Raw genomic sequence first — 24807 nt, 5'->3', positions numbered from 1 at the left:
TGAGGAAGTAATCGGTGTGTGTGAGAGGTCGTAAGGCTGGTGTGTACATTCTATGGTAAAGAATTATTGACCTGAAACTTTCATAGTTATTCCAGAGAGTGGCAGGAACAGCATATTTCGAAACAAAATATCTTTACGCATGTGTTGTGGGGTGTAGTTTATTCAACAGATTCAAGACTGTGACAGTGTAGCCTACTGAAGTCTTGAAATTGAAAGCAAAGTGGTTTAGGCTAAACAAGTGGAAATGGCTTCCAAATCAGAGGAGGATTATTGCTGTCCTGTGTGCTGTGATATTTACACGGATCCTGTCATCACATCATGCAGTCACAGTGTGTGTAAGGCCTGTCTGCAGCAGTTCTGGAAGACCAAAGGAACCAGAGAATGTCCAGTCTGCAGGAGAAAACTTTCAAAGGATGCAGCTCCTAACTTTGCTTTGAGAAATGTGTGTGAGGCGTTCCTAAAGGAGAGGAGTCAGAGAGCTTCATCAGAGTCTGAGGTGCTCTGCAGTCTGCACAGTGAGAAACTCAAGCTCTTCTGTCTGGAGGATAAACAGCCTGTGTGTCTGGTGTGCCGAGACTCCAAACAGCACACTGGTCACAAGTTCAGTCCTGTCAATGAAGCAGCACTTGATCGCAAGGTAAGTTATTATTTCCTGATATGTAAAACCATAGGAGGAGAACATGCACATTAATCGTCATACAGTGCACAATAGGTGTGAATGAACTGTAGCCTACATGCCAAAGTTAAACTTTGCCCTCAGTCACTGTGAATTTTGTCTGTGGTTACAATTAAGTACCACTAGGTGGCAGTGTTAATTTGCCACATTATAGTGTCTGCTGCAGCCGTATGATTAGTGTAACATGTAGAGTGGTGAGGTCAATATCTGCGGTAGACTCTGTGTGTGTGTGTGTGTGTGTGTGTGTGTGTGTGTGTGTGTGTGTGTGTGTGTGTGTGTGTGTGTGTGTGTGTGTGTGTGTGTGTGTGAGAGAGAGAGAGTGTTAGAGTTAGAGAGAGAGAGAGAGAGAGAGAGTTAGAGAGAGTTAGAGAGAGAGAGAGAGAGAGAGAGAGAGAGAGAGAGAGAGAGAGAGAGAGAGAGAGAGAGAGAGAGAGAGAGAGAGAGAGAGAGAGAGAGAGAGAGAGTGAGTGAGTAGGTGAGAGAAACATCAGAGGCCAGCCATAACTTTTAAACATTAACATTGACTTTGAAGTATTTGTTAAACTGTCCAATCAGCCTGTTCGAGTCCCTCCCTCTCCCTCTGCTTCCTTTGAGATACACTTTGATTTTGTTCAATAATACAAATAAATATAAAAAATATCCAAAAACATGTTCTTTTCTGCATTTCCCTCACTCTAGGAGGAACTGAAGATGGCACTGCAACCCTTAAAGATGAAACTAGATGCCTTTAACAAGGCTAAACTCACCTGTGACAAAACATCACAACACATCCAGGTGAGAAAGACAGCCATACTGTATAATCTTATATAGACTACCAGAATTCACAATAAGAATCAATTCAACACATCCTTCATAGTGTGATCACTATATCTACCGGTATGTAACAATGCAACATAATATTGGCTTCATTTAGACTCAGGTTCTCAACACAGAGACACAGATCAAGCAGGAGTTTGAGAAGCTTCACCAGTTTCTACGAGATGAAGAGGCAGCCAGGATATCTGCACTGAGGGAGGAAGAGGAGCAGAAGAGTCAGATGATGAAGGAGAAGATTGAGAAGATGAGCAGAGAGATCTCATCTCTTTCAGACACAATCAGAGCCATAGAGGAGGAGATGGAAGCTGATGATGTCACATTCCTGCAGGTAAGATTTATTGTCTTTTAAACAAGGCATATTAGAAAGTAAACGCTGATCTTGACCTCTGAACCAGGAGAATGAGGAGGTGTCTGGCTTTTCCATTTCTCTGGAGCTGCTCATAGATACCACTCCCTGCTCACAGATACCACTATATAAAGAGTTCCAGCTTCTGCCCTCTGGCCACAGATATAGCCTGCCTGCCTGTCGAACAAAGCGTTTCAGAGGAAGCTTTGTCCCCTCTGCAATTAGAGAAATTAATAATATAGCGTCCAAACACAGGCTATGATTCTCTGTAGGCCTATCTGATCATGTTATTTATTGTTTTTACTGTTTTTTCACTGCTTTTACTGTTTTTAATTCCTTAGACAATAGTCTTATTCTACTAGGTATTTATCAATCTAGCTACTTCTCATCATGTATTCTATACTCCTATTTATCATATATTTAACAATCTAATCTTATTTGGTACCCCTGTCACTTTATGTGACACCATGTCTCTTTGATAGGATGCACTAGGTCACTTTTGGTATTGTCCATATGTTTATTGTGGGTTGCTTGTATGTTATGTGTGTCCTATGTCCTGAATGTTTTGTATGAGCGAAGCTCACTTTACTGCAAATCAAATCTACCCTTGGGTACCAATAAAGTAATCTAATCTAATCTAATCTAATCTCCCACATCACTATTACTCACAACACACTTGGATGGATGGAACTGAACAACTAGTAGTTGCAATTGCAGTTACAATCAGTGGAATACATGTTGTCTTAAAAAAGTTAATTGTTAAATGTAAAACATAGTGGAATACATCTTTTGTTAAATGTCAAATGTTAAAAAGTAGCCTGCATTTTTATCACCATTTATTTTTCCTTTTCCATTGTTCACCTTCATAGCAATAGAGACAGCTTCTCAAGGTCGACCAAAATAAATGTAGGCCTATGTACATGTACTGTATATTCTCAGTCGAAGCCAATACAAACAATTCTATTAACACCATAACATTATTTTACTTTGCAGAACTACAAGAGCACTGCCAAAAGGTGAGTGATGTAAACAAAACACAAAGATAAGGATTTTATTTGTCAAGTGTGAAAGTATACCATGTAGGCCTAGTGCTTTTTCAGTTGTCACCTTGTGCTGTTCATCGGTTGGAGACTATGTGTGTGTGTGTGTGTGTGTGTGTGTGTGTGTGTGTGCGTGTGCATGTGCGTGTGTGTGGTGTGNGGTGTGTGTGTGTCTGTGTCTGTGTGTGTGTGTGTGTGTGTGTTAGGGGTGGGCGATATGGGCAAAAAAAGTTATCTCGATAATTTTTAGAATTTTCACGATAACGATAATTTGACGATAATTTCCAAAAACACGTGCAAAAACAAGTAGGGCCTATTTTGGGGGGGGGGGGGTAGTAATCAATGTGTACCGTAATATGGGAATTTGGCATGGCAGGGAAGGGTGAGTAAAGCAGAACATTGTAGGCCTATGTAGCCTAAACTGCATGTTACCAAGAGGTCTGCATAAATGATGGCATGTCTACATCACAAAGCATGGCAGTATACCAAAGCTACACATTTATGCGGTCTATGATTTGTGCATGATTCCAGACTAATTTCAATTCTGCACTGGAGGTAGTAGTGCAGCATTTGTGTTTTAACTGGGGAGGGACAGAGAGTTGGGAAAAAATGCTGTGCTGAAGAGCTTTCACTTTTTGAATTTAATAATATGCATATGCTGGACTGTAAAGTAATACTTCATCACTTGTCATGAAAACATATCCATGTAAATAAAAAATAGGTTTATGATGTATTGCTAATGATTATGTTAGAGGACAGTCATTTTTGACTGGAAACAGCACTTGTAGATAGGAATCAGAACCTAACTATGGCAGCTGCAAATTGCATGTGTTGGATTTCACACATTGTAATTTAACTCACTGCGCGAGTCTAACTTAACATTACTTGTCCACCTAAGCAGTTATGATATCTATACATGCAGGTGGGTGTTTGAGTAGTAGAGCGGCTACAGGAAAAATCGTGCAAATTATGATACAAGCGTGAAATTCGGCAAGTATGTGCTCAAGACCCATACGATGAAATCTACCCGATTGGCCACTTGAAATGGCGGCCATCTTCCAAGATGGCCGCCAAAAAAGACCCCAGGAATGGATTTATTGCATAGAATTGACCTAGAAAATTATGATACGAGCATGAAATTCTACATGTATGTGCTCCAGAACAATATGATCAGATCTACCTGATTGGCCACTTGAAATGGTGGCCATTTTCCAAGATGGCTGCCAAAAAGGACCCCAGAAATAGATTTATTGCATAGAATTGACCTTGTAAATTATGATACAAGTATGAAATTCAACATATATGTGCTCAAGACCAATACGGTCAAATCTACCTGATTGGCCACTTGAAATGGTGGCCATTTTCCAAGATGGCCGCCAAAAAAGACCCCAGAAAGTGATTTATTGCATAAAATTGACCTACAAAAGTATGATACAAGCATGAAATTCAACATGTATGTGCTTAAGACCAATACGATCAAATCTATCTGATTTGCCATTTGCAATGGTGGCCATTTTCCAAAATGGCCACCATGAAAGAATCTAAAAATGGATTTGTTGCTCAGAATTGAGAAAGGAAATTATGATACAAGCACAACCAAGAAATTTGGCAGTTATGTGCTTAAGACCAACACAATACATTCCAAGTAATTTTCCAGTTTCAATGACGGCGATTTTCCAAGATGGCCGCCAAAAAATACCATAGAAATGGATTTGTTGCACAGGATTGATCAAGCAGGTTATTATACAAGCATCAATTTTGGCATGAATGTGCAAAAAAAAAAAACAATACAATCATACTTCCTGACTCGCCACTTGCAATGGAAGCCATTTTATAATATGGCCACAAAAAGGCTGAATTTAGCCCAAAGGTGAGCAAAAAAATGATGATACAAGTATGTAATTTTGTGTGTTTGTGCTTAAGAGCAATAGGCCTATAATCAAATCCACTCATTTGCATTTTAAAGACGGCCATCAAAGAAGACACTAGAACTTCATTAATTGCAATTAATCTAGCAGATGTGGCCCAAATCAATGTTAACATTCACTGTTTGAATTTCCAATGATTTCATCATAGAAGGAAATACAATCAAGCAAAAAGGCACATAACTATAGGCTACCAAGGGTAACCCCGGCTCTCTGAGGCATATGAACCAGACATCTCACTATGGGTAACGCCCGCGACCATTTGCCAAAACTTGATTTCAATCTTGCCGTCATGCCAATGAGCTGCACAGCTGGGGATCCCGCCCCCTCGGGGACAAATCCGAGGTGCGCTGGGCTCTGAGCTTCAATCTGAGGCAACTAACCTTTGAGCTTGTGGGTGAGTGTAGCAATCTAGTGAGATGTCTCGTTCATCTCCCTCAGAGAACCAGAGTTACCCTCGGTAACCTATAGTTCTCTTTCTGTCGAAACACTCGACATCCCACTATGGGTATTGAAAAACTCCCGATTGAGTTGCCTTTACCTAGAATGCGCAAACAAAAGCTTGGCCGGGGCACAGACCATTCTCCTGCCGATGCCCAGAGCTGTTGAAGGCGAAGAGGCAGCGTCAATCAGCAGTGATACGCATCATACTCACCCAACGCGCAGCTCGAGACGCAACAGCCGCCCAAGGGCCCAGGGTCTTAGTTCCGAACCCGAAGAAGAGAGGCTAGGCACCAGGCGCACAAAGGCAGCGTCCGGACATCCAATACCACGGAGAGCACGCAGTGGAGGGAACCCAGGGCACGGAAACCACCCGTCTTGGGGTAACCGATGTGCAGGTGGAGCCCACAGAGATGAAGCGAGGCCACCAATATCAAGTGGTATTCCCCAATAGCAAACCATTGCCTCCATTGATATTAAATTAAGAACTGGCATTAGCATGTCATCACCATTCTATTTGTGTGTCATACTGTGAGTGGCTTATGTGTCATTGCAGAATATGTTTAATATTTGTATCAGTTCATCATCCATGCTAACATATTTAAGGAGAGTGAACAATTATTTCCACCAAACTTGCAATATGAACCCGAAGAAGAGAGGCTAGGCACCAGGCGCACAAAGGCAGCGTCCGGACATCCAATACCACGGAGAGCACGCAGTGGAGGGAACCCAGGGCACGGAAACCACCCGTCTTGGGGTAACCGATGTGCAGGTGGAGCCCACAGAGATGTAGCGAGGCCACCAATATCAAGTGGTATTCCCCAATAGCAAACCACTGCCTCCATTGATATTAAATTAAGTACTGGCATTAGCATGTCATCACCATGCTATTTGTGTGTCATACTGTGAGTGGCTTATGTGTCATTGCAGAATATGTTTAATATTTGTATCAGTTCATCATCCATGCTAACATATTTAAGGAGAGTGAACAATTATTTCCACCAAATTTGCAATATGCACATATGACATTTGCAAATTTCTAGGGTCTTTTTGGCTGCCATCTTGGAAAATGGCCAGCATTTTAAGTAGCAAATAAAGAAGACTTGATTGTAGGCCTATTGGTCTTAATCACATACAAGTTGAGTTTCATCATAAATTGCTTGGACAATTCAGTGCAATAGGTCATTTTCTAGGGTCTTTTAGTTTTTTGGCAGCCATCTTAGAAAATGGCCGCCATTTCAAGTGAGTAATTGGGTAAATTTGATTGCACTGGTCTTAAGCACATACATGTTGAATTTCATGCTTGTATCATAATTTGCTAGGTCAACTCTATGCAATAAATCAATGTCTGGGGTCCTTTTGGCGGCCATCTTGGAAAATGGCCACCATTTCAAGTGGCCAATCTGGTAGATTTGATCGTATTGATCTTAAGCACATACATGCTGAATTTCATGCTTGTATCATAATTTTCTAGGTCAATTCTATGCAATAAATCAATTTCTGGTGTCTTTTTGGCAGCCATCTTGGAAAATGGCCGCCATTTCAAGTGGCCAATCAGGTAGATTTGATCATATTGGTCTTGAGCACATACATGTTGAATTTCATGCTTGTATCATAATTTTCTAGGTCAATTCTATGCAATAAATCCATTTCTGGGGTCTTTTTTTGGCAGCCATCTTGGAAAATGGCCGCCATTTCAAGTGGCCAATCAGGTAGATTTGATCGTATATGTCTTAAACACATACATGTTGATTTTCATGCTTTCATCATACATTTCTAGGTCAATTCTATGCAATAAATCCATTTCTGGAGCCCTTTTTGGCGGCCATCTTGGAAAATGGCCGCCATTTCAAGTGGCCAATCAGGTAGATTTGATCGTATTGGTCTTAAGCACATACCTGCCAAGTTTCATGCTTGTATCATAATTTGCACGATTCAAGCCAAATTGGCCTTGTAGCCGCTCTACTATATTGACTAACAGCCACTCTAGTTGTAGAGAACAACATTGCTTAGCTTAGTTCGCTAACTAGCATGCTAACGCGATTTCTCAGACCAGAGACAAAGCTATTTCTCTTCCTAACTATTTGGCTTTCCATAATCACAGACAGTTGCTGATTAAAGAACATAGTTCCAAAACGCCCTCAGCATCATGCAATGGCTGGTTTAATGGTTGAATCCACCATTTGGATAACAGCAACTCTCCTCCACTGCCCAGCAGCAGCAGCGCTGCACGAGTGATTGATTTTTTGGAAGTTGTACTACTGAAATAAAAAACAGTTTCTCTTCTCCCTGTCAAGTAAACTCCAGTGATTTCCTGCCAAGTCATCTGCATCGTGTTTTTCGTTTTCCTTCAAACCTCCGCGGTAGGGTAGAAGAATAGAACACAACTGACCTATCAGGGCTGAGTTCCCCCCGGACTGCCGTAAGCGCATTGACCAATCACCGTCTTCAAGCATAGCTCAGCTCACGGACATTTCAGCCTGGGAGAAACATGCGTGTACTGCAGCCAGGGGTCGTTTTGTCGCTGCACAGGGGGGCGCTGTGGCTCATTCTCTGTGCAGAACCCCCGCGAACGCACGACTCTAAACCCCCCTTGACAGTGACACGAGATTCTCTCTCCCCCCGTCTGCCAAAACGCTACAGCCCGCCCCCCTCAGCACTGTCTGTCTTCTTCTTCTTCTTCTTAATACTGTTTATTGGCGGTTGGCAAGCAACTGATTGGTGTGCATTACCGCCACCTTCTGAAATGGAGTGTGGGTCTGGAATGCTAAACTACTCTATCAAAGGAAAGAGACAGAAGAAAAGGAAAGAAAAAAAAGACAAGGAAAAGAAAAGAAAAGAAAAAGAAAAGGAAAAAGAAAAGAAAGAAAGAAAAAAAAAACATATATTCTCCATAGGAGACCTGTTTCCCTTAGGAAATGAAACAAGTACTGAAAGCCTGGCTCTCCAGTTTGCCTTTGTAGAATTTCATTCAGCTTTAGAGGTACTTTATGCTTGTCTCCCTCAAGGCTTCTGCTCAGCTCCAGTCTCGCCCATTGATATTTCGCACATTCCTCTATGACATGCTCAGGGGTTTCCAGGGTGTTACACTCACTGCATTTTCCATCCACATGCTTCTTCATTAAAAACAAAGTGCTATTTAAGCCTGTGTGGCCTACCCTCATTCTAGAAACAACGTCCTCATCTTTTGTGCTTCTGAACGTATTTCTGCCTCGACCCACTGTTTCCTGAATACTGTAAAGGTGTCTGCCAGTTAGTCCATTGTCCCAGATGTGCTGCCACTTTTGCCTAGTTCTGCACTTGATAATACTTTTAAATTCAGTTTTACTGTACTTGATATTCATGTCTACTGTAGGATGATCAGTTGCTTTCTTGGCATGCTGGTCTGCCAGCTCGTTCCCTGTAACTCCAATGTGCGCAGGCACCCACAACATAGTTACACTGATACCAGATCTCTGCAGACTGCTTGCCAGTTGAACAATTTCATAAACAATATCAAGTCTTGACTGAGACTGCACATTCTTGATGCTGCACAATGCTGAAGAGTCTGATGCAATAACAATATTCCCTGGAAGCCTGTTGCTTTCCACCCAAGTTAAAGCCAATAGTATGGCCACTAGTTCCGCTGTGTACACAGCCAAGTCATCGCTTAGTCTTTTCAAAACAGCCACTTTTAACTTGGGAATAACAAATGCTGCCCCCACTCGTGTATCATCCCTCTTGGATTCATCTGTAAATAAAACAGACCTGTCCCCATAGAAATTCTGTATAAACCACTGCACATAGTCCTTATCTATTTCCATCTCCTCTTTCACTTCCAGGATGCCAAGGTCAACTGAAGGCAGTTCTAGGGTCCACAAAGGTACAGTAGGGTATGGTACTGTATGTGGCCTGCGTTATCTCTTTACCGTAATATTTTTTAAGATTTTTAATTATTTTAAGATGTTTAGTGACTACGCCACTCTCATTTGTTAGGGTGAGAGAACCCAACCATCAAACACTTGATTTGACTTTCCCCGCAACAGGTTAGTGAATAACAAGAGATACAACTGTCATACAATTCAGAGTTCTTTTTATTTTCTTTCTTTTCGTAATGAGTCTCTGAAAATATGCCTCACGGGCTCAGTCAACTATAAAAATAGAGCATATGAACCTTTTACAGTATTTTATAGGCACGTCATCTCAATCTACAAAATTGTGCAAATGTGCTAGTTATGAAAAGTGCTTATGGCAATTGCACGAGGGGTAGACCAAATAACAAATTGCACGGCAAACAAAGTTAGTAAATCAAATTAAACAAAAAAACAAACTGCCAAAAGGGCAAAATTGGTAATGGCCACCACACACACACACAAGCCTGTTAGACACACGTCTTTGGTCTCCCCCTACAGCAAGTATAGGTTCCAAAAGGAGTCTGAGATTTAAGATACGTCTCCCAGTAATACTTCAGTGTTCATACCCTAATCACATACACAAGCTCCTTCGTCTTTGTGGTTACTAAGTAGAAACTTACACGAGCCCCTTCGTCTCGGATGTTAGAGTGAAACTTACACAAGCCCCTTCGTCTCGGACGTCAAAGTGAAAAGGTTGCACAGGATGAATCACTCACACAATAGGACAAAACAAAACAAAAGGTTGGGAAAAGAACAGTGATGCCCCCCTTCTCTAGTGACACTGCATCAGTGTAGTCGAAGGCACCAACTCCTCCTCTGGTTCTCTCGAAGCGGCATGCAAGTAGTCAACCACACAGGACACAAAGTGGAAGAACATCACCAGCGACACTTGAGTTTGCCCAGCTCAGCACACCATCCCAGAACAGCAGCCGACGCCACGCCAGCCGCCGATGGACAGGGCTTTCCTGTACGATGGCTCAACCAGAGAGAGAGCGGTGTACCCCACGCTACACTCTGCAGCATCAAAAACATAGCCTCTTTGCTAGCTAGTTACCACCGTAATGATTTATGCTACACACCTGAAGGAAAGGGGAGTGTCGTTACCCCGTCAGAATAAAAGTTCGGGATAACCACCGGTTACATACACCCCCACTGTAAAAGGTCACCATCCCGGTGACACTCCACACTCGCACACATCCCCGCACACACCCAACAAGCGCGCACGCACACACACACACACACAAGCACGCGCATCGCACGCGCATCCAACGAGCGCAGCCACACGCACACTAGAGGCCCCCCAGCACATTAACCATCAACAAAGTACACATGCACATAATCATACACAGACACTGCATTATGATCCAGGATGGAGTCACGCCAGGCTGGATGGACATGGACGTTCTTCTGGGACGGTTACTCTCCAGTCCACTACATGACAGTCTGCGGTTGGAGGCCTGCCCATTGCCCCCTGAGTGGGCTGTCGGCGAAGGCTGCCGCTGCGCACCCACAGAGGCCCGTTGCCCATTGCCCGCTGAGTGGGCTGTCGGCGAGGGCTGCCGCTGCGCACCCACAGAGGCCCGCTGCCCATTGCCCCCTGAGTGGGCTGTCGGTGAGGGCTGCCACTGCGCACCCACAGAGGCCCGTTGCCCATCACGGTCTCTCACTGGGTGCCCCAGATGCTGGCTCCCCCACGTGAAGCCAGCCTCATGCGACATGGACGTTCTTCTTGGACGGTTACTCTCCGGTCCACTAAATGACAGTCTGCGCCTGCGGTTGGAGGCCTGCCCATTGCCCCCTGAGTGGGCTGTCGGCGAGCGCTGCGCACCCACAGAGGCCCGTTGCCCATCACGGTCTCTCACCGGGTGCCCCCGATGCTGGCTCTCCCACGTGAAGCCAGCCTCCTGCGACTCCGGTTGAGGTTGAGGTTGCTGGGAAATGCCCAGCCACCTTGACAGCACATCCAGCTGCCCTTGCCGATGCGCTACCATCTGCTTCAACTCAGACAGTCCTTCCATGCTTCTCTCGCAGCTTGGCCGTCGGCTATGCCAGCACCCCTGCCGGTGATCATCGGTGGGGCCCTCCGCTGGCTGGGGGTAATCACTGTTCTTTTCCCAACAAAAACAAAACAAAACCAAATGCATACAAAAACCCACCACTAACAATTGTAGACAGCTGTATCCACTTAGTTATCCTTTGCCGACTACTGCCAAATGTGGCCTGCGTTATCTCTTTACCGTAATATTTTTAAGATTTTTAGATGTTTTTAAGATGTTTAGTGACTACGCCACTCTCATTTGTTAGGGTGAGAGAACCCAACCATCAAACACTTGATTTGACTTTCCCCGCAACAGGTTAGTGAATAACAAGAGATACAACTGTCATACAATTCAGAGTTCTTTTTATTTTCTTTCTTTTCGTAATGAGTCTCTGAAAATATGCCTCACGGGCTCAGTCAACTATAAAAATAGAGCATATGAACCTTTTACAGTATTTTATAGGCACGTCATCTCAATCTACAAAATTGTGCAAATGTGCTAGTTATGAAAAGTGCTTATGGCAATTGCACGAGGGGTAGACCAAATAACAAATTGCACGGCAAACAAAGTTAGTAAATCAAATTAAACAAAAAAACAAACTGCCAAAAGGGCAAAATTGGTAATGGCCACCACACACACACACAAGCCTGTTAGACACACGTCTTTGGTCTCCCCCTACAGCAAGTATAGGTTCCAAAAGGAGTCTGAGATTTAAGATACGTCTCCCAGTAATACTTCAGTGTTCATACCCTAATCATATACACAAGCTCCGTCTTGGCGGTTACTAAGTAGAAACTTACACGAGCCCCTTCGTCTCGGATGTTAGAGTGAAACTTACACAAGCCCCTTCGTCTCGGACGTCAAAGTGAAAAGGTTGCACAGGATGAATCACTCACACAATAGGACAAAACAAAACAAAAGGTTGGGAAAAGAACAGTGATGCCCCCCTTCTCTAGTGACACTGCATCAGTGTAGTCGAAGGCACCAACTCCTCCTCTGGTTCTCTCGAAGCGGCATGCAAGCAGTCAACCACACAGGACACAAAGTGGAAGAACATCACCAGCGACACTTGAGTTTGCCCAGCTCAGCACACCATCCCAGAACAGCAGCCGACCCCACGCCAGCCGCCGATGGACAGGGCTTTCCTGTACGATGGCTCAACCACAGAGAGAGAGCGGTGTACCCCACGCTACACTCTGCAGCATCAAAAACATAGCCTCTTTGCTAACTAGCTACCACCGTAATGATTTATGCTACACACCTGAAGGAAAGGGGAGTGTCGTTACCCCGTCAGAATAAAAGTTCAGGATAACCACCGGTTACATACACCCCCACTTTAAAAGGTCACCGTCCCGGTGAGACTCCACACTCGCACACATCCCCGCACACACCCAACAAGCGCGCACGCACACACACACACACACACACACAAGCACGCGCATCGCACGCGCATCCAACGAGCGCAGCCACACGCACACTAGAGGCCCCCCAGCACATTAACCATCAACAAAGTACACATGCACATAATCATACACAGACACTGCATTATGATCCAGGATGGAGTCACGCCAGGCTGGATGGACATGGACGTTCTTCTGGGACGGTTACTCTCCAGTCCACTACATGACAGTCTGCGGTTGGAGGCCTGCCCATTGCCCCCTGAGTGGGCTGTCGGCGAAGGCTGCCGCTGCGCACCCACAGAGGCCCGTTGCCCATTGCCCGCTGAGTGGGCTGTCGGCGAGGGCTGCCGCTGCGCACCCACAGGGGCCCGCTGCCCATTGCCCCCTGGGTGGGCTGTCGGTGAGGGCTGCCACTGCGCACCCACAGAGGCCCGTTGCCCATCACGGTCTCTCACTGGGTGCCCCAGATGCTGGCTCCCCCACGTGAAGCCAGCCTCATGCGACATGGACGTTCTTCTTGGACGGTTACTCTCCGGTCCACTAAATGACAGTCTGCGCCTGCGGTTGGAGGCCTGCCCATTGCCCCCTGAGTGGGCTGTCGGCGAGCGCTGCGCACCCACAGAGGCCCGTTGCCCATCACGGTCTCTCACCGGGTGCCCCCGATGCTGGCTCTCCCACGTGAAGCCAGCCTCCTGCGACTCCGGTTGAGGTTGAGGTTGCTGGGAAATGCCCAGCCACCTTGACAGCACATCCAGCTGCCCTTGCCGATGCGCTACCATCTGCTTCAACTCAGACAGTCCTTCCATGCTTCTCTCGCAGCTTGGCCGTCGGCTATGCCAGCACCCCTGCCGGTGATCATCGGTGGGGCCCTCCGCTGGCTGGGGGTAATCACTGTTCTTTTCCCAACAAAACAAAACAAAACCAAATGCATACAAAACCCACCACTAACAATTGTAGACAGCTGTATCCACTTAGTTATCCTTTGCCGACTACTGCCAAATGTGGCCTGCGTTATCTCTTTACCGTAATATTTTTAAGATTTTTAGATGTTTTTTAATATTTTTAAGATGTTTAGTGACTACGCCACTCTCATTTGTTAGGGTGAGAGAACCCAACCATCAAACACTTGATTTGACTTTCCCCGCAACAGGTTAGTGAATAACAAGAGATACAACTGTCATACAATTCAGAGTTCTTTTTATTTTCTTTCTTTTCGTAATGAGTCTCTGAAAATATGCCTCACGGGCTCAGTCAACTATAAAAATAGAGCATATGAACCTTTTACAGTATTTTATAGGCACGTCATCTCAATCTACAAAATTGTGCAAATGTGCTAGTTATGAAAAGTGCTTATGGCAATTGCACGAGGGGTAGACCAAATAACAAATTGCACGGCAAACAAAGTTAGTAAATCAAATTAAACAAAAAAACAAACTGCCAAAAGGGCAAAATTGGTAATGGCCACCACACACACACACAAGCCTGTTAGACACACGTCTTTGGTCTCCCCCTACAGCAAGTATAGGTTCCAAAAGGAGTCTGAGATTTAAGATACGTCTCCCAGTAATACTTCGGTGTTCATACCCTAATCACATACACAAGCTCCTTCGTCTTTGTGGTTACTAAGTAGAAACTTACACGAGCCCCTTCGTCTCGGATGTTAGAGTGAAACTTACACAAGCCCCTTCGTCTCGGACGTCAAAGTGAAAAGGTTGCACAGGATGAATCACTCACACAATAGGACAAAACAAAACAAAAGGTTGGGAAAAGAACAGTGATGCCCCCCTTCTCTAGTGACACTGCATCAGTGTAGTCGAAGGCACCAACTCCTCCTCTGGTTCTCTCGAAGCGGCATGCAAGCAGTCAACCACACAGGACACAAAGTGGAAGAACATCACCAGCGACACTTGAGTTTGCCCAGCTCAGCACACCATCCCAGAACAGCAGCCGACCCCACGCCAGCCGCCGATGGACAGGGCTTTCCTGTACGATGGCTCAACCACAGAGAGAGAGCGGTGTACCCCACGCTACACTCTGCAGCATCAAAAACATAGCCTCTTTGCTAGCTAGTTACCACCGCAATTATATATGCTACACACCTGAAGGAAAGGGGAGTGTCGTTACCCCGTCAGAATAAAAGTTCAGGATAACCACCGGTTACATGTAGGGCAAACGTCTAGGTTGTGAATATACATTTCTCTTGTCTTCTCTTCAATGATCCACCCAAAGCTTCTAATTCTGTCATTCCCCCTCTTTTGACAGTTAGTCAGTGAGCGTAGGCCCAGGTGACCTTCCTGATGGCCTTTTAGGTTAGCCCAGTAAACCAGCGCCAACTGATCTCTTCTTAACCACAAAGGTATCTCTCCCAGCTCCACCAGTAAGGCTGCAACTGGTGACGTTTTCTTTGCTACCATACATAGCCGCAGAGCTCGGTACTGGACAAGGTCTAGTTTTTTCAATGTAGTCTCGGCAGCTGACCTATACACAATGCACCCATAATCGATAACTGACCTTATTAGTCCTGTATAGATTGACCTTAATGCTGGCCTATTAGCTCCCCACTCTGTACCTTTCAAACATCGCATGACATTCAACACTTTTTTGCATTTCTCTAAGACCTTCTGAATGTGCACTGCCCAGGTCATCCTTTTGTCAAGCCACATGCCAAGGTACCTAAAATGGTCCACTCTTTCCAATTCTATACCCCCAATGGTTATATGTAGGTTAGGATTAATTACTCTCCTTGTGAAAAACATTACTTTTGTTTTTTCCACTGAGATTCTAAATCCCCACTCAAGAGCCCAGTTATGTACACTGTTAACGGCCTGCTGCATTTTACGTACAGTATGCTCTATATTCCTTCCTATTTTCCATATTGCTCCGTCATCCGCGAATAATGCAACCTCTACAGAGTTGTCTACCCCTTTAAAAGCATCATTAATCATCACAGTGAACAATAATGGGCTAATAATGCTGCCTTGAGGAGTTCCATTGTCAACATCATATTCATCACTATAAGCACCATTTATTCTGACATTTATTTTCCTGTCAGATAGGAACGCCTTCACCCATCGCCACATTCTACCTCGTATGCCAAGTTGATACAATTTGATAAGCAGCCCCTCCTTCCATAACATGTCATAGGCTTTTTCAATATCAAAATACACCGCCACAACAGACTCCTTATTAACTTGTGCCTTTCTGACAACATCCTCCAATGCTATTGCTGGATCCATAGTACTCCTACCTTTCCTAAAGCCTGCCTGATAGCTATGTATCATCCCTCTGGTTTCTAGAAAATATACCATTCGATCATTCACCATACGTTCAAGTGTTTTCCCCATCTGAGACATCAATGCAATTGGCCTATAGCTACCAGGGTTTTTGGGGTCCTTTCCAGGCTTTCGTATGGGGATAACAATGGATTCCTTCCAGGACAGAGGAAGTACGCCCTCCTCCCACACCTTATTATATAAGATAAGCAAGACTCCTTTACCCTCATCACTCAGGTGTTCTATCATAGAATAGCATACTCTATCCCTTCCTGGTGTAGACCTGCCTACCTTATGCAAAGCACTGTTCAGTTCCTGGAGGGTAAATGGCCTTTTCAACACTCCTTCTTCTTCTATATTGTTATGTTCATGTATTTCATGTTTTGCTACTGTACTCTGTCTAGCCTTGATCTCCTCCTGACTTAGATTCTCTGAACTGTGTACTTTAACCAGGGTCTTTGCAATAGCTTCTGCCTTATCTCTACAGCTTATAATAACCTTTCCTTCATCTACCATCACTGGATATTCATATTCTCTTCCGTTACCCCTCATCTTCTTTATCATTCCCCATACTCGCTCAATGGGAGTTGTGCGCCCAAGAGAACTGCAAAATTTCCTCCAATACTCCCTCTTGGTCTGTTTAATTATTCTTCTGACCTGCGCTTGGGCCCTCTTATACTCAATCAGGCACTGGTAATTATGTGTCCTTTTTAATACTTTAAAAGCTTTGTTTCTTTGTTTAATGGCTTCACTACACTCCTTAGTCCACCATGGAACTATCTTGGTCAGACCTTTCGGTTTTGTGATTGGAATAGCACTTTGTGCTGCATACATAATCCTGCCACAAATGTCAAGGCATAAATCTCCAACACTTTGATTGGTGTCAACATTTGCCAGTCCTTCATCACTCAACTCTACAAACTTGTCCCAGTCTGCTTTACCTAGGACCCACCTCCCCTCTCTTACTTCATTTACTCTCTCCACCTCCATCGCTATATTAGTCATTATAGGGAAGTGATCACTACCTACCCCACAGTCAGAGTGCACCAGCCAGCTACATTTACACGCTAATTCACTAGTGACTATAGTTAGGTCTATTGCTGACTCAGTACCCCTCACCACATCTATTCTTGTGCTTGCGCCATCATTGAGACAAACCAACCGCCGGTCCTCCATGAAGCTTTCCACCACCCTTCCATTATTGTCATCTCTACTACCCCATGCAGTGCTATGAGCATTGAAGTCCCCACACCATATAGCTTTACCATCAACATTTTCCCAGATTTCCTCTAGCTGCTCCACCTCCAGCTGCCTACATGGGTTATAAAAATTAATTACCTTAATGCTTCCCATTCTAGTCCATAGCTCTATAATGACATATTCCAACTCATTACCTTTCTTTATCTCTCTATATTGAACTCCCCTCCTCACAAACATAGCACAACCACCCCCAAAACCCTCACCCCTGTCTCTTCTCACAAATGTATACCCTTTGATTACAAAATCCAGTGACTGCTTCAACCACGTTTCTTGTATGCATACAACGTCAGGCTTCTGCTCCATCTCATTTAAAAATCCTTTGAATTCCTGCCCATTTGCCACAAGACTTCTAGCATTCCACTGGAGTATTAGTAAGGGTAATACGGTCATGCCTGTGCCTGTGACGGTTCATTCATTTCACCCTGCGCCAGTGCATCCTGTATTCTCTCCCATGATACATTCCCTATATTAAGGAATTTGTAAGCAGCTTTAACTATCATCTTTATTTTGTCCGTTTTACTCTTTAAGTCATCAGAACAGTTCACCACGTATGCAATAAACAGTAGTAATTTCTCGGGGTTGATAACATTCTCTTTACTAGTTCCTCCTGCTTCAGGAGGGAGTCCATGCGCTTGTGCAGGCTGTTGGCTACCCTCATTACTCTCTCTTTGAACAACCTTAACCGCATCAGCGTATGAGAGGTTTCTGGATGAACGTGCACTTGCTGAACTGCTACTGCCTTTTTCCTGACCGGACACCCTCCATACACCCTCCACAGTTGCAACATTTTCGTACAACACTATCCCCACATTGCCCGTACTCATGTTCGCCACCACACTTCCCACATCTCTGCTTACCCCTGCAAACTTTCGCTATGTGCCCATACCTCTGACACTTGTAGCACCTGACAGGGCCAGGGACATATTCTCGCACACTGAAACTCATATATCCCACCATCACTCTCTCCGGCAACACGTTCTCCTGAAATTCCAGGAGCACAGATGTGCTATCAACTCTCTCACCATTTCGGTTGGCTTGTAGCCTTTTGACACTCACTATAGTCCCTCCTTTCATTACTTTCTTAAGATCCTCCAATTTCTCACCAAGGGGGATGCCTGATATTACCCCTTTCACTCTCCGCTCTCCAAACAACCGCGCCTCACTCACTTCTAGTTTACAAACAGACTGTAGTTTCAGCGCCTTGTCCCTTTGAGTACTATTCCTACACTGAATGAGCAGTTTACCACCACGCACAGGAAACGCCTTGTCCACTTCTCCCAAAACCTTTTTCAAACCAACAGTTAACGCAATCAGACCTATTTTACCAATGTCATGACCTTCTTTAAATCCAACCAATACTTTCAACTCATTTGCCTGCTGCGCCACTTTCCTTCTCACTGCCCTATCTCCCTCACCCTCCTCTGGCTCCAAACCTCTCTTTAACCATGAACTACGCAACAAATCCCTAAACGGCTCATCCTCCATCTCCTCAACCCCACCACCACTCCTCCCCTCCATACTCTCCCCGTCCAGACCCAGTCACAAATCAGATTATGCCAACTAATACGCCAATGTGAGATTGTGAGTTTGAGATTCAACTAAACCGCGCTCAGCTCCAACCGGACGTGACCGAACCTCTGCCTACTCGTTCAGCCTAGGATAAGATCGCGTCTGCACTGTCTGCTCATTGGTTCACAGACTTATTCTCCAGTTCACAACAACATTACTATTGGCTCAAAGGCTTGTCTGTCATCGCTGTCTGGAGGAGTCCTGTCACAGCGCTTTGTTGAGTTTAGCGACTTCATAAAAATATCTCGATATACTCATGAACGGCCATCCGGGTACTTTGCTCCTAAATGTGCGTTACGCCCCTTTATGGGTGAAAACAAACCGAATGTCTCATCAACTTACATGCTACATCGACTAACCTAAATGAACACAGTACATACTTCAGTCACGACTGTTTGGCAATATTATTTGAACAGCCGGCAACACAACACCTTTTCTGCATGTTGCGCGTGAACAACGCTAGTCTACAGGTCCTTATCTTTCGTTTATTAAACCCCAACACCACCAATTGACTTGCATTGCCTGTTTTCCCCCACAAATGGGCGTAACGCACATGGAAAACGTCACGCCGTTCATGAGTATAGAGCTCGAAAGTCCCGCCCCTTAGTTCCGCGTTTCACGGGACCTAAGCTGACCATCTAACAACGTGGTGGCGAGTAAATATCTTCTGATCTCAGTCATGATATGCGCTGGGCTACAAATATGCTGTTTAAGATAATAGATAAAGATTAGTCATGCATAAATATCAATATTTTGTTCCGAGACCGTCGGCATGAAAAATGTGAAGAAACACAGCTTTCTAAAAAATGTGGGGGTTCATACGAAAAATTAAGCAAAAATATCAGAAACAACATATATGGAGCTCGTGGCACAACTCGAAGGGGATCGAAATGCCATTTTAATACCGCCATTGGATTACATGCTACGATTTTCGGCTAAAAACGCCGTTGAGGTCCCATGAAATCGGGGGAAGTGACGTCACTTTCGAGCTCTATTGCAAAATTACTCATCGCCAAAACAACATTCACGATAATTTCGCAGACGATATATATCGCCCACCCTTAGTGTGTGTGTGTGTGTGTGTGTGTGTGTGTGCGTGCGTGCGTGCGTGCGTGCGTGCGTGCGTGCGTGCGTGCGTGCGTGCGTGTGTGTGTGTTATTGACAATATGTGGTGCGTGTAATAGTGTAGTAACATATGTACACAGGGCTGAAGTGTGAGAGTTTTTCAATTGTCACCCTTTGTTGTTCATCGTTTGGTGAGCAGGGACTGGATTTGTGTGTGTCTGTGTGTGTGTATTTGTGGGGGAGCAGCATCACTGACTGTAGTATGGGTAGTGTGACAGATGTATGAGAAGGCTACGGTGCCTACAGCCTGGTTTAGACTCGTCCTTAGAGGACACGCACTGTCAGCGGGGGGTAGCAGCAGATGAAATACCCAAACAGCCACCACGCCCCCTCTTTTAGCGCTGAGAAGACCCCTTGCCACAAACAAAGTATATTTCTCTCAGGCTGAAATGTTCGCGATCTGGCGTTGCCCCCCTGCTGACAGTATGTGTCCCCCAACTGAAGGAGGAGTCTAAACCAGGCTTACCACTGACCCGAATACAGGGATGCCGTGGTTATATAGGCTACTTCACTGGTGCCTAGATGTCTCTCCTGTGTGTGTGTGTGTGTGTGTGGGTAGGGGGCTGTAGTGTATAGCAGGGGGTTGTTGGAGTGTGTGTGTCATGTGTAGAGGTCTATGTATGAGGAGGCTACTGTGTATCCTGCTTCTTGTCTGTGGTTCTGAACCCAAACCCACAGCAGCACTGACTCCTGAATGTTATTCCAGAGCACAGTGCACACTGCAGGATCCAGAGAGGCTTTCAGGAGCTCTGATCAATGTGGCAAAGCACCTGGGCAACCTGAAGTTCAGAGTCTGGGAGAAGATGAAGGACTTGGTTCAATACAGTGAGTAGAATGCTGTCACACACACACACACACACACACACACACACACACACACACACACACACACACACACACACACACACACACACACACACACACACACACACACACACACACACACACACACACACACCTGGATAGGTGAGAGTGTCACATCCATCTCTCTCTCTCTCTCTCTCTCTCTCTCTCTCTCTCTCTCTCTCTCTCTCTCTCTCTCTCTCTCTCTCTCTCTCTCTCTCTCTCTCTCTCTATACACATAATTATCAAGCACATTTTGGTCACACATAATGTGTGTTACCATAATTCACATCCCTAACACACACCACTCATCTAATGTGTTCTTCCTCTCTGCAGCTCCTGTCACTCTGGATCCCAACACTGCATGTGATATTCTCATCCTGTCTGAGGATCTGAACAGTGTGAGACGTGGTGGTGAGATACAGCAGCTTCCTGATAATCCAGAGAGATTTGATAACGTTGTCCGTGTGCTGGGCTCTGAGGGCTTTAACTCAGGGACACACTGCTGGGATGTGGAGGTTGGGGAGAGTAATAAATGGGGCCTGGGTGTGATGACAGAGTCTCTCCAGAGGAAGGGAGACATCACCCATATGAGTGGCCAGTGGGTAGTGTGTTGTGCTGGTGGTACATATGTTGCAGGGGCTCCACCTCATGAGGGTCATGACCTCATATTGCAGCAGAGACCCCAGAGGATCAGAGTGCAGCTGGACTGGGACAGAGGAAAGCTGACATTCTCTGACCCTGATCATAACACACACCTACACACTTTCACACACACCTTCACTGACAGAGTGTTTCCATTCTTTGAGCTTTTCCCAAACACCTTTTTCAGGATCCTACCAGTGAAATGCTGTATCAGTCTGAATCCTCACAGTTAGAGATTATTTAGCCTCAGTGTTACCATGGATGACTACAACACAGAACACTGATAGTAGAACATTTTCAATTTTGAGGCCCTCCCATGATGTATAAATGCAGGAAAACGAATGCTGTAATGCAAGGATGAGGCCCCTGATTGGACAAGGCCCTGGGTAATTGCCTGACCTTGCTTGATGCAAACACCGCCTATGAACTTCTATAACTAGAAATGAATTATATTAATGATATAATATGTGAAGACTAACCGTAAGTGTAGTGATGAGTTTCATTTAAATCACAGCTTCATTTGAGTGAAATGAAATCATAGGACAGTGGTCATAAAACCACAAGCGTCACCTAACAAAGGGCTGGGGAGAAGGCCTGTGCCCACCCACTTGTTGAGCCCACCCAATCAGAAGATTGTTTTGATTGATTGACAGCTTTAATAAGTGACTCACTGTGTATGTTTTGGTTTAGGTTACCTGTTTTATTCTTGTCCCCCCATGTTATGATATCTGGCTCATACCTGGTCTATGCCATCTATTAGTTAAGAATTACATCTTCAGGTACACAGAAGCACACTCAAAATGAAAACAAGATTTCTGTCACAGCTTCCATTGAGGGAACATATGACTATAAATTAAAAGGATACAAATCAATTATTTTGTCTGTAGTTTCCAGATCATGTATTAAAAAGTAAATAAAAGCAAAAATCTAATAAAAGTGCTATTCAGATCTACAGTGTTCAGAGTTCTGTGTCGCTCATTTACAGTCTCATTCTCTAATATAGCAAGCAAGGTGTATAGTATCATTGTGCGTGCGTGCGTGCGTGTGTGTGCAGAGCCGCTGACAGCTTTGTCCGGGCCCAGGACAAACTCATTTGAAAGGGCCCCCAGCCCAATAGATTCAATGTAATATGACATGCCCCCTCTCTCCCTGGGCCCGGGACAACTGTCTCCCTTGTACCCCTTGGCACCCCTGTGTGTGTGTGTGTGTGTGCGTGTGTGTGCGTGTGTGTGTGTGTGTGTGTGTGTGTGTGTGTGTGTGTGTGTGTGTGTGTGTGTGTGTGTGTGTGTGTGTGTGTGTGTGTGTGTGTGTGTGTGTGTGCAATGCATGTATGCTGCTTGTGCATGCATGCTGTTGTTTGTGTGTAGCATTTTACATCAGGAGTTTCAACCTTGATGGTGTTTTAGTCCGAATACGATGTGTTGTTACTGCGTGAGACTGCCAGTGTACTGAGGTGTGTTCTAGTGTGATGTGATGTCTTGTTATGGTGTGAGTGAGTAGAGAGTGCCAGTGAGAGTGTGCTGAGGTGTGTTCTAGTGTGATGTGATGTCTTGTTATAGTGTGAGTAGATATTAGGGCCAGTGAGAGTGACAGTTTGTGTTGATGTCAGTGGAATTGTGTGAGTAGAGAGTGTGTTGAGGTGTATGTCAGTGATGTGTTGTTAGTTTGTGTGTGTGTGTGTGTGTGTGTGTGTTTGTGTGTATGTGTGTGTGTGTGTGTGTGTGTGTGTGTGTGTGTGTGTGTGTGTGTGTGTGTGTGTGTGTGTGTGGTATGCTCACTCAATGACATTGCCAGGCCCGTTGCGTTAAGGTACGCAATGTAGGCAGTTGCCTAGGGCCCCCGAGTAGGTGGGGCCCCCAAGGACGACAGGTTATGGACCCAACAGCAACGACGATTTGAAATAGCTTTATAATAAGGCAATGCCATCTTTGTGAAGGGCTCTGCTGCGAGGGAAGCAACAGCGCCTCCCTAATGCCCCCTGCTCGAGGGGGCCCCCCTTCCAATAGGTTTGCATCAGCGACAGCGACGTGAAAATGTCAATTGCCAAAAGGTGCAACGACAAATGTAGTCAAAGGGGCCCCCCTTCCAATTTGTTCAACCGTCAAATCCAGCGCAAATACAAATTGAAGATGCAGCTACATAATCTCTCACTGGATGTTGCGCAGCAGACGCCAGTTTATATTACATTTTTGGCTCAAGACAGTTGCTTTTAAAATAAAAGTTAATCTTGAAGGCGACATATTAGGCTACTCTCTGTACTGCAACCAAACTGTCCCAGGCCAGTTGACATCGCACAGACAGCGAGATGCTACAGTGTTATGTTTTCAAAAACATCCGTGAAGCATTATCCATGTGCTGTAACAAGCACTGGGCAAACGTCGATTGTTCAATAACGCACCTTTTTTCGACACGGAACTGTTTTGAATGTGGACAAACGCAAGAAGAAACGAATGAACAATGTGCATATGCATATGCATATGACCAATATTTCGGATAACACGAGTCACACAAGTGCGCTGGGATAGCTACATTGTAGCCCACTTTCTTGCTATTATATGGATTACACATTGGAATTTGGGAACTTGTGGATTACAGTGAGAGGTTGGGATACATTCTGCGGTCAAGACAACTCAAGGTAAGGGCACCGGGGTATTGGTCCCCTATAATTGACACAGCTGTGTCAACCACGGAGTAACGTAGGTGGTTGTTCAGTGATCCTTGGTCGCTACAGAGTAGCCTATTTGTGTGTGCTGCGGTATTACTAACAACACAAACATTTGGATTGTATTTTCAAATGCGTGGTGGATGCAATACGAAAAAAAATCTCGTCGGGGAGACCCCCCCCTGGCTTGGTTAGAATTCTTGCTACCAATATCACATCCCCCCAAACCCCCCACTGTGCCTGCTTATTCGTTTTTCAGCCTTGAGTTTCTGGACTAGGCCTATTGTTTTATGAGTCAATAGTTGGTTTTGCACAAATGGAGCACCCTAGATTTTAAAAGTGGTTGGAAAGATTAAACCTTTCTTTATTTGTGATTGGCAATGCAGATCATGATTTTCGTGGTAGGGTCAAAAAATCTGATTGGGCCATAGGCATACTCTCATGTGAGACAGGCCAGGTTAAACTGAACATTCAATTAGCCTACTTCATGAGCGGAGCCTACTGAATGGAATGGGCTATATTTGCCCAGGTCTTTCTTCATAAAGTTTCATAAAATGAACTGTAGGGACTAGTTATCATAGATTGCATTTCCTCACAGGAAATGCTGGTGTATGCTTGCTGTTTATGCATTCATTGCCCTTCATGCATGTGTTGCCCTGCCACAACACTCTCTATAAGGTGACTTCTTGTTTGTACCATTAATTTAGATTTCTTTGGTTTCTGTGACATTGTGTTGTAATGGTAGGCTATGTGACAATGACTGAAGTGCCATCCAAAAATTGTCTGGCCCCTCCGAAACCCGAAACAGACGTTCTGGCGCCGTGGCTACCCTGTCAGGTGCAAACCCCCCCCCCC

General features: G+C 44.9%; 1 protein-coding gene across 1 annotated transcript; it reads left to right on the top strand.

The window, feature by feature from the left end:
• Positions 1 to 26: 26 nt before the first annotated feature.
• On the top strand, positions 27 to 22143 carry LOC134442826 (E3 ubiquitin-protein ligase TRIM35-like). The gene is made up of 5 exons (XM_063192783.1): positions 27 to 637; positions 1355 to 1450; positions 1590 to 1825; positions 20491 to 20627; positions 20982 to 22143. The coding sequence occupies exons 1-5, from the start codon at positions 245 to 247 to the stop codon at positions 21521 to 21523; spliced, it is 1404 nt and encodes a 467-aa protein (XP_063048853.1). The 5' UTR covers positions 27 to 244; the 3' UTR covers positions 21524 to 22143.
• Positions 22144 to 24807: the final 2664 nt, after the last annotated feature.

The sequence above is a fragment of the Engraulis encrasicolus genome, unplaced genomic scaffold (assembly GCF_034702125.1).
Source record: "Engraulis encrasicolus isolate BLACKSEA-1 unplaced genomic scaffold, IST_EnEncr_1.0 scaffold_251_np1212, whole genome shotgun sequence".
Classification (NCBI taxonomy): Eukaryota; Metazoa; Chordata; class Actinopteri; order Clupeiformes; family Engraulidae; genus Engraulis; species Engraulis encrasicolus.
This window is presented reverse-complemented; position numbering and strand designations above follow the sequence as displayed.